Genomic DNA, 11415 nt, shown 5'->3' on the forward strand with positions numbered 1-11415 from the left:
TCACGCCTAAGTACAAGGGTTCGCAAACTTTCTCCCACGATACAGGAACTTTCTCTCACAAATACATTACAGCGTGTACTCTCACTTAACCAGCGCCGTATTAGCAATCTGACGTTATCTGATGTCACCTGTTGGAAATTTCCTCTGACACTATTTTAAGTGTTCCTGTGTTATCGGCTTCATAGGATGTGAGGGCACAGTGCTGCTGTAGGCCTTCGACACCCTGTGTATGTGTGTGTATACTTTCCATCACCGGCTCAACAGGAAGTCATGAAGCTATACACTTCCTGTCATACTAACCACATGAACGGCCCACATCTCCATCGTCACATTACACCCAAACACACAGACACACACTCATCCGAAGCTACTCACCGACGCAAACGCTTACGCAAATGCATCTCGCCTCACAACAGACACACCTGCTTCATCCGATCACGCACACTCTCCAGCAGCCCACACACACACACTCACTCACTCACACACACACACGCTACAGTTATAAATGACACATATAGCCGTTTGAGTTTGAGGTCGTTGAACTCGGCTGTAATTGTGTGTGTATTCATTCACACACAAACGCAGAACATCTATGATGATGAAATGTTAGGCAGGATGTGTGTGTGTGTGTGTGTTGGTGATTATGAAGCTCAGTATTAATCCCTCACCATCACTTGTTCATGTCGAAATGACCTGTTTCGCATTGTTGCCCACAATGGTGGGGGGAAAAAAAAGGCAGAATGATTCAATCTCATATTTAAAGTGACGGTGTCCGGGTCAGTAAGACGGACGAGGATCCTCAGCTGTATAAGAACCTCCGGACCACCGTTTCCAGCACGTGCTTCTGCGGTCGCTGTGGTCAAATCTTAGAAAATGTACTCCCTATGAGTAACTCAGCGTTACTAATATGAAAGCATTATAGTTGAGCCTTATGACTATTGCGCATGAACTATAGGGATGTAACCGGATGTGGATATAATATTCGAAACGAACAGATAATGTCTTCTAAATGTACATGGATATCCAGCACTGTTTAGGTTGAGAGTAGACACGGGACTTCTGATTTATTCATTAGCCAAAGTATGTAGTGTCGCATGTGACAAGCAAACGTTAAGAGATGACGTTTTCAGGCAAAACGGTTCTACAGTTCCAACGGTTACTTTTTTTCTTTTCTTTTTTTTTGGTTTCACACTTGCAGTAGGATTCTGACATATTATCTGTACTTTCACTGAAGTAGAAGCTTTCCATCCTGCTATTGACGATGCCGTTGTTCTCAGCTTCACAAAGGTTCAACAACTTTAAGACTTTTTTTTGTTTTGTTTGTTTTTTTTAACAGCAAATATCGTGACACGAATGCCAAAAAAAACTGAACCTCCATTATATTTTATTGTATTGCTCTTCGTAGCGCTTATCGGTTAGGCCTGCTGCGTACACCTGGTGAGTAAGGTTCATCTCTGTACTTCCCACTCAGTGCATCATCTCATCCTTTTTTCTTTTTTTTTCTTTTTTCTCTCTCACTTTTTTAAAATGACACTCACAGTAGGTGAGTGTGAATTGCATCAGTTTTTCAGCGAGCGGAGAGTTTCAGGGAAAGCACACGCCGGAGGAGGGAGTGAATGAGTGTGTCTGTCTGACGCTGAGCTCAGCTGTATCTCGCAGATGGGATGAGGGGAAAAGCACACTCCGTGGGAGGATCCTCCTCCTCCTCCTCTTCCTTGAAAAGCAGCTCTTTTTCTTTTTGTTCGTCCCTTTTACTCAAAAAGCGGACGTGATTTTACAGGAGCGCGCTTAAATCACCCGGGCGTTATACGGATGATTTAGTGTTTTTCACGCAGATGACTGTGTGACAGCTCGTCCGAACGGCATCAGGTTTTCGCCTCCACGCAGTGTGGGATAATCGTCACTCTGTCCGCTGTACGCTCACATGGCCTACCGTGCTTATGCATGTCACTGCCTCAGAATGACCTCAGTGTGTTTTTACAACTCATGACCCAACAAGCCTTAGCTTCAGGTGGTTTTGAAGCCAAATATAAAGCAGAGAGAAAGAAGAACTGGGCTTCAAAAGGAAAGCTTTGTACATAATTTCCCCCTTTGTCGCAAAACGTCTATCGACCGAGAGACGTTTAATGTCTAACGTTTGCTTCTTGAGTTTTGCACTGTTATGAGTCATGAGGCTCATAACACTCAAGATCGTTTATGTAAATGCGCAGTCGGGAACTGCTAGATGGCAGCGGGAATCGCAAAAAAACGAGCTGGATGGTGGATTTTTTCAGGGATTCCACAGTAATGTGCCGTAAACAGTACAAATCATAACAATATATCCATCCATCTTCTATACCGCTTATACTTTCTTCACGGGGAAACATGGAGCCTATCCCAGGAAGCATCGGGAACAAGGCGGGGTACACCCTGGACAGGGTGCCAATCCATCGCAGGCCATACAATCACATACACACACTCCAGACACTTTGGACACACCAATCAGCCTACCATGCGTGTCTTTGGACTGGGGGAGGACCCAGAGGAAACCCCCGCAACACGGGGGGAACATGCAAACTCCGCACATGCAGGGCCACGGCGGGAATCCAACCCCCGACCCTGGAGGGGTGAGGCGAACGTGCCGACCTCTAAGCCACCGTAACAGTATATTTACTTTTACAAGTTAAACGGTCTTCACACTGAATATTGATCAATTCGACTGCATATGAATGATTTCAAAACTTTCTCCGTTTACAGTGACAGAACGCGAAGAGTCCAGAGAGCTCTGACAGCATGTAAGATGGAGGGGGAAGGGGGCGGGGCTTCCAGGAAGTGTCAGTTAATATCAGCGAGCTCAAAACAGCCGCGCAAATCATTCCAGATCCGTATGTCCGTCGGCTCAGCTGGCTTTATTTTTTTATTCAGGAAGAAACGGACTGCTCCTTTGGTGTGTTTTGGAGTGATAACTCATACTGGCGTACTCTTGTGTTCCACTGGCAGACCAGTTTGCTTGTTTCAACCATTTATTTCCTGAAACAAGCCATTCGTCTTTAACAGTTTCGTAATTATTTCCTAATGACGTTCTAATGAGTAACGTTAAAAACATTGTCTACAGTATATTTACAACGTTTGCACAGTATATTTACAATATATTTACAGTATATTTACAACGTGTGGTTACAAAACTGCATCGTTACAAGTTTTGAGTTTGTTTCTTTTTTTGACTTGGCACAACTGGTCCGGATATTAAAGCCCTACTGTGTTGCGTAACGCGTAAGCATGAGGTAACGTTGATGTTACTATAACTCATCAGTCATCAGTTTGCTGTGATGCCAGAAATGATGGTGTTTTGTTGTAATCCGGGGGTGTTTATTAGCAGCGATGACCTATCAGCCTTTCAGCCATGCGGAGTTCCTCAAAAGTTCCTCTACTGCAACACTCGGCATCACTTCCTTTCTTACACCTCTTCCGACCCCTAGCTCGCCTTTCCTCCCAGCCTTCGGTGCACGAGGGATCTCGAGCTTGTCCGTTTGAGCTCCTAAAGCCAGGTTACGACTCGGTGAAGAAGAGTGGCAGGGAAGTTAAACGTGACGGATATGACCCGATAAGAAGATGTGAGAAAGTGAACTGAAGAACCGAACCGAAAACCCGTACGAATCCTGCATGTGCGAAGTGACGTAAAACAATCCGAGAGAGCTCTACAGCTGGACATCTGCCCCGATTTACTCGTAGAGACGTGCAATATACGGTACACTTTATTAAAAAAATAATAATAAATCATATCATAGCAAGCCATAGTATCTTAAATAAAAATCAAATAAATCATGAGATTCTGACAGAGCAGATATAAGATGACGTAAACTGTGATATGATGATGGACGCTTGATGGTGGAGTGTTTTTATTTTGGAGCGTCGTTCTGTTCTCTGGGCATTTTGTGGAGTTTTGCTGAGCGAGAGCTCAGCTGGAGACCGCACGCTGGGTCATGAGTGTGACCTCAGATTACTAAACAGATTAGCCAATCCGATCTGGCTAGGTGTTTTATTCTGAACTTCCCCTGACTTGGAATGAACTTCCCCCTGGTCTGTGTGAAGAGATGAGTCACTGGCTGTATTACAACCAAAGACTAACGACCTACCTCTTCACCGAGCACTTGAAAAAGCACTTGTTTCGTTTCTTTAAAAACCCCTTTCGCCCGTGTGTCCGTGCTGTACTCGCCTCCCTGTAACAGGGTTTTATCTTGATGGTGTTCTTATGTTGCGTCTCAATCCGCTCGCTAGCCCAGTAGTCCGGCGCACCGATCGGCGAGGCGGCCATTTTAAGTGCCGTCTCGATCGCACGATCTTTCTGGTGCACGGACGAAAAAAACTTTCGCTCCTGAAAAAGTCCCACAGCGCACCGCATAAACCATGGAGCGTTGACGCTGGACTTGTGTACACAATATACTGGTTCGCCGACTAGGGAGCTTGGGAGCGGTTTGAGACGCACCCTTATATAATGTGATCTAAATGTTTAATTCCTGTCATGTTTACAGCTCACAATTAAGTCGCTTTTCCTCCCGGAAACATCCGGAATGACCTGGTGTTCGGTGTTCTCTCAAGTACAAGCCCGTGTGTGTGTGTGTGTGTGTGTGGACAGTGCAAGGACAATGAGGATTATTGTTGTGTAAATCCAGTAAGTCATTTTCAGCCTTATGGTTATGGAGTGAGCTGATGATTCATTCAGCTGATCTTTTTTTTTTTTTTGACCTCTGTGCGCCTTATTCTTAGCTTTTTTGTGTGTGTGTGTTTTTCATTTTTTACCCCTTACAGGTTATGAACACCGAGCTCATCTAAACGCTATTGATCTTATTCCTTATTCCTTTTGCTTTGTGTTATTGTTGGGTTTTTTTTTTTTTCTTCTATTGTGCCCTTCTTTATTCAGCCCTCATGTTTTTACACCTGGATGGAAAGTCTCTGCATATTGCACTGTGCCCACACACACACACACACACACACAGAAGCATGCCCCATACTTGTTTGCGTCACACCTTCAAACACAGTGATTCATACGTGATCCAGGGATTTACTTACAACTTTCATTTAGTGTAGTGTGTGTGTGTGTGTGTGTGTGTGTGTGTGTGTAGTGTAGTGTACTGTAATGTGCGTGCTGAAGATTCAACAAATCGTCAGAGGTTTAAAAAGCACAAGAAAAACCCGAGGGTAACCCCGGAGAGCGCGCCTAAACGCCTGTGGGAACCAGGGGAGGTCACGTGCTCGCGTCAACATTCCAAATATGGAGCGCCGGTTAAAGCCGAGCGCCCAAATATGGCGTTTCCTCCCGTGACGTCGCTTCCTTCAACGGAAAAAAAAAGAGGGCGGTGCCGCAGCGGCACAAATAACAGCTTGACACTTCCGCCTCCGTTGTTACAAAACACAGCTGCTGAAGTGAGAGTAGTTAAAAATAAAAAAAAAAAGCGCGCGCGACATGACATGAAGTCAGTGTAGAGGGTTTATTACCGCAGGAACTGGAAAGGAAAGAAACTCGAGGAGATTTTTATGACTTTTTTTTTTTTTTTTTTTGACTTGCTTGATTTTTTTTTGTTCAAAATATAGTTAGTTTGTTTATTCTACATTTAAAATAAACTTTTTTTGCGCAGAATTTATATTTTTTATGTATTTATTTATTTATTTACTTACTTACTTACTTAGGCTACTTATTTAGTAGTTTAGTAGTTGTTGTATCTTTTGGGATTTTTTTAAAAATAAATTTTTACATTTATAAATCAATAAATAAAACGTTAGGCTTGTTCGTTAATTGATTTTTTTGTTTGTTTAAATAAATAATAATAATAATAATAATAATAATAATAATAATAATAATATAATGGGAGTTATCGGAGAGCCAGTAGAGATCTCAAGCGAAGAGCTCGTGCAGATGCTCGTGACCCCGGAGAGCAGAGGCGCGCTACTGCTCCTGGACTGCCGGCCGTTCCTCGCCTTCTCGCGCGCGCACATCTGCCGCGCGCAGAACGCCGCGTGGAACTCGCTGCTGCGGCGCAGGTGCAGCAGGGGGGCCACGGAGTCCGGCGCGCGCCTCGACTGCCTGCTGGCCGACCGGTCCCTGCTGGCGCGCGTGCGGAGCGGCGACTTCCGCCACATCGTGGTGCTGGACGACAAGAGCCGCGCGGCCGCCGAGCTCGAGAGCGAGAGCCTGACGGGGCTGCTGCTGTGCGCGCTCCAGAGAGAGGTGCACGCGGGCACGGCGCGGATCTGCTTCCTGCAAGGTAACGCACCATCATGTGAAAAATAATCTAATCTAATCTAACCTAATCTAATCTAACATACACACAGTAACAGCTCATTTTACATACACATCATATAATAAACTATATTCATATCATGTGTTTATATGTCGCATTATATATTAATAAACCACAAGTTACAGTTGAGCAGAATCTACATTAAATATAGAGTATTAATACATGTAATGAACAACACACTTATTAATATGCTTCATTATTATTAATTATGAGTATATATATATATATATATATATATATATATATATATATATATATATATATATATATATATATATATATATCCTGATTATTTTGCTCTGTAGCCTACTGAACACACAGTTAATTTGATACGTACTAAAATCGCATGAAGTTGATACTTTTCTCCATAAACTGTTCTTGTAACAGGTTTTTGCTCAGTGATCTTTAAGCCTATGAATATTCTGATGTTTTGCATTACTCAGGGACTTTCGATCATATAACCTTTTAGCTCGATAAACACAAAATATTCAATATCATGATCACTACACACTGAGGCAAAAAATAAAGCCCCCTTGCTGAATGCTGGGTAAACTTCTCTCTCTGTAAACAACCCTCTCTCTCTCGCTCTATTAGAACTGTCCAAATCGTCACTTTAGTGTTTAAATAAATGGAAAAGAGTGTTTTATTTCACAGTGGAGCTACATTGTAAGCGTACATTTGTTCATTTTATCAAAATATAAACAACCATACAATGCCGGCTAACTTTAATTGTTCTAATCTACCAGTAATATTGTATTACAGCTACACGATGTATCGTTTGTTTATTACAATCCCGAGCTTTGTAGCACTGATACGGTATATCACACACTGCTTTAATCCGTGTTCCCAAATGTAAATGTATTTAAGAAGGCCCGATGAAAGTCGAGTAAACGGTCGATAGTTTCTCTTTCGGGTTAATACGAACTGTAAATATGCAAAGTCGCTCAACTCAGGAAAGTAAACACGGTGTTCGAGAGACACCGCAGAGTCAAAAACAGAGGTACTCCGTGCATATGAAAGTGCCACAGTGTTTCAGTTTGGTCGAAATAATCCACACTGATGGTTATCCAGCGTTCAGCAGTGTGATCATAATGCAGTATTCTTGTCTTTGTTGTGCTAAAATGTTGAAAAGTCCACTTTAAAGCCATTACAATAACTTATAACTAGTATGCTGAAAAATTCTTTGCCTTCATATATATATATATATATATATATATATATATATGTATGCATGTGTGTGTGAGAGAGAGAGAGAGTTTGTATATATATATGGAGAGAGAGAGAGAGTTTGTGTGTGTATATATATATATATATAAATATAAAAAACAAATTCCATAAAGGGTTTATCATTTCTGCTTGTAATATCGTGTTTTCCTCTCCATTAATGAATCATGTATTAATTAATATCTATTGATTTATTTATCTACAGGAGGATTTGATGGATTTGTAGCGCTCTACCCTGAGCTGTGTATCAGTGCACCAGGTGTTTGTGGGAATCAGACGACGCTGAGCGACTCGGAGCCGCGAGTCTCCGGCAGAACGACGCCTCTGTATGACCAGGTAGGAAAACATCAACATGTGGTGTTGAACATATAATAACTACGCCGATAGAAGAAATTAAGTATAGCTTTCGTGCTGATAAAAAAGAGAGGGAAAAGGAGTGTGCAGTATGGAGTACTGACCTCACATAAATGAATAGTTCAGCTTTAACTGGACACTGGACATTTTCCGAAAACACTTCAAGCCCATTATGTTTAAACGTTGACAAAATGTGATCAGAAGTTAAGAAACAAATCCACACGGAAGCCAACGGTTAATGAACTAAACATCTAGTTTATGTAAAAACCTTATGAAATGTGTTGGGTTTTTACAAATGGAATATAATAATGAGAAAACACGCGGTGAAAAAAGAGATTTACTAATCTCTAAAGACATCTTTCTATTGCATCATAAAATATAGCAGCCAATCAGGTCCCGATATGCAAATGCGGTCAATGTAACACCAAGTAGAGCCTTGTAGGGCTTCTGATTTGCATATTCATATCAACATCATTCATCAAACTGTCCATGTCGTCATTATGAACAAAGCTGGGGGCGTTTCTCGTTGGCGTATTCGTAGAATTCTGAACCTTTTTCATGGTGTCGAATGATCTTTTTAGGACATTTTTCAAGTTTAAAATAGAAAAAGATATCATGTTTTCGAAAACATCTTACGCAGTGTGTATGTGTGTCGTTTCGCAGGGCGGTCCTGTAGAGATCTTGCCCTTTCTGTTCCTGGGCAGCGCGCGTCACTCGTCTCAGAGGGATCTGCTGCAGCGCTGCGGCATCACGGCCGTCCTCAACGTCTCCTCGTCCTGCCCGAACCTGTTTGAGAACGAACTGAGCTACATGACCCTGAGGGTAGAGGACAGCATGGCAGCGGACATCCGGGTGCTCTTCCCACAGGCCATCCACTTCATCGGTAAACTACGCTTTTATGCTTTCAGTTTCACGTCCTCGTTTTGTTTTTAGTTCATCACAGTTTCTGTTTCAGAGGACGACACTGAGCGGCACGGCTCGGTTAACCGGTTCATAATTTTGCATGACGTTATAGCTATGAACTATTATGAAGTTTTTATTAAGATTAAGTTTCTTATCGCAGGCTGACTGAAATGAGTTCGGTTTGTACTTATAAACGACTCTTTGTATTGGAACGGTCTAGAGCTGATCTAATAATACCGGGCTAAATCCTTCAACAAAGATCATATCATCTTTAATAAATGTCTTTAATAAAGCACACATTTAGAAGTCTCATTAAGAGCTGAGAGCGAGAAGTTAATAAGTTCCCCCAAAGATTCATCCTTCCTTATTTCCTTTCTGGTTCTGATTATTTTTTTTATTTCGTCTGTAGTAATAATAGTGATTAAGCCGTAGAAGCTGAACGAAAGACATAAAAACCTTCAGCTTTTCAAAAAAAAACGTTTGTCTGGCAACGTACACATATGTACAGTGTCGTGCAAAAGTTTGTATCCCCTTTTTGCGAATCTGGAAAATACCTATCACGAGACCTGAAACCGTGACCTTCTCGAACACACTCGGAGAAGGGGATTTAAAAGACATCGGAGTATCTAGTGTCTGGGCAAACAAGAAATGATTTATGATGGTGAAGGAGCATCTGTAAAACCTAGCTCACGTGTAACGGCTTGTTCGTCATTTCGAAGTAAAACCTTCGCACTCCGCCGTATCGTCCCAGCGATATTCCGCGATGCATGTCATTCTCAGCTTTCTATTATTTATTTATTTATTTATTTATTTATTTTGCTGAACTGTAACCACGTTCTCCACCCTTTTCCAGATTCCGTCAAGGAAAGTGGCGGTCGAGTTCTGGTCCACTGCCAGGCCGGCATCTCTCGCTCCGCCACCATCTGCTTGGCGTATCTGATCCACGCCCGCCGCGTGCGCCTGAACGAGGCCTTCGATTTCGTGAAGCGTCGACGACAAGTGATCTCCCCAAACCTGTCCTTCATGGGCCAGCTGCTGCAGTTCGAGACGGACGTCCTGTGTCCTTACACGGTTCTGGACTCGGAGAACGGCGCCACCGCGTTTCAGTACCTCTGCTCAGACAACACTGATCTATCATGACCTTTCTTGTGCTCCGAAGAGACCGTACGAGGGCTGCGACTCGTGACTCTCCATACTGTGACATTTTTTCGGTCTTCAGTCCATCAAACACATTCACTCCCATATGGGATTCTCTCGAATCCACACTTTGAGCCAAAACGATGTGTATTTATTTAGTCTACATGCTAAAGTGCACTAAGCGACTACCCGCACTAGACTCTGCACCGTTTTATTCCGTGCATTTTTTTAATATATATATATAAAAGCAGGAAAATCCATCTGAGAGCATTGGGTCATTATCGTATCCACAAGGACCCGACAACCATCGAACTAATCAGCACATAATACTAATGCATATGAGGATGAAGAAAACCCTGAGATACGTTGGTGAGCAGAAATTCGTGACATCCAGCCGAGGGTTGAGCGATATGGCGATTATATTACTACGATACACAATTCTATATCATTTATTAGGATATTTTAGTTTCGCTAACAAACCAGTCTGAAGAAATGTTTATTCCTAAACATCATCCATGAAAATCATACCCAAATTCTCGTTACAAAAGCGTTTCTCACGATTGACCGCAGTCGCCATATTGCTTAATTGATCACATTACGTTGCCACATTGCTCAACCCTCAACTCAACGACATACATCCAGCGTAACAATCAGAGAAACATCTAGCACACCGTCTTGCGACAAAATGAGAAATTTCATTAATGATCTCACGGTCATGCGGAACAAAATCGTCGCCATGTAGCTACACGAGGTAACGGAGCAGTCCCGAACCGAACAGCGCTGTCTTTATACGGTTCTGGTTTTGAACTTTAACACTTTAAAACTAGCTGACGTTAGTTGTTCACTGAGCTGCTACGTTCCCTGCACGATCCCTTCATTGTGGCCTGATTAGTGATTACGCACACTGACTACAGATCGATCGTAGTTGTTGCCGAAGGAGGAGGAGCTGCACAAATCTGCACATCTCCTTCATCCTTCAGCCAAAGACGTTAAGATCCCTTTGCAATACGCTCCTACAGACCGTCCAATACTGACTTATATTGCATCAGTCACTGAGATCGGACCGCGTTTGGTTTATCAGCAGATGAATCCAACTCAGGGAGTGACCTAAAAAGCTGTGATCCCAGATTTCAAACTGGAGTGTAGAGGAACATTCTTACCGTGTGTCCTATAAAACATTCATACTGTGATATTTTGAAATGTTCCATGTTTTGTCTATTTAAACGTTACTGATTTAGAAGGGTCATGAAGAAACTAAGACATATATATATATATATATATATATATATATAAGTATGTATATTTTCGCCCCATGCTGTAAATATTGTCGAGTTCTTAAACACTGCACTTTATTTGTAAATAATTTATTTGTTTTGATTTTTGTTCATATTGGTGACTATGTAGCGTATAAGCTGCCGTATCCAGGTGTCCATTAAAAGACTTTGTTAAATTACAAATATAAGGTGTCTTTTATGGCCTACCGTCAGATATATTCACACACACACACACACACACACAC

General features: G+C 42.3%; 1 protein-coding gene across 1 annotated transcript; it reads left to right on the plus strand.

Annotated features, from left to right (window-relative positions):
* The first annotated feature begins 5363 nt into the window (after nt 1-5363).
* Nucleotides 5364-11354, plus strand: dusp2 (dual specificity phosphatase 2). The gene is made up of 4 exons (XM_017468780.3): nt 5364-6242; nt 7708-7838; nt 8520-8739; nt 9613-11354. The coding sequence occupies exons 1-4, from the start codon at nt 5843-5845 to the stop codon at nt 9897-9899; spliced, it is 1038 nt and encodes a 345-aa protein (XP_017324269.1). The 5' UTR covers nt 5364-5842; the 3' UTR covers nt 9900-11354.
* Nucleotides 11355-11415: the final 61 nt, after the last annotated feature.

The sequence above is a fragment of the Ictalurus punctatus genome, chromosome 5 (assembly GCF_001660625.3).
Source record: "Ictalurus punctatus breed USDA103 chromosome 5, Coco_2.0, whole genome shotgun sequence".
In the NCBI taxonomy this organism is placed as follows: domain Eukaryota; kingdom Metazoa; phylum Chordata; class Actinopteri; order Siluriformes; family Ictaluridae; genus Ictalurus; species Ictalurus punctatus.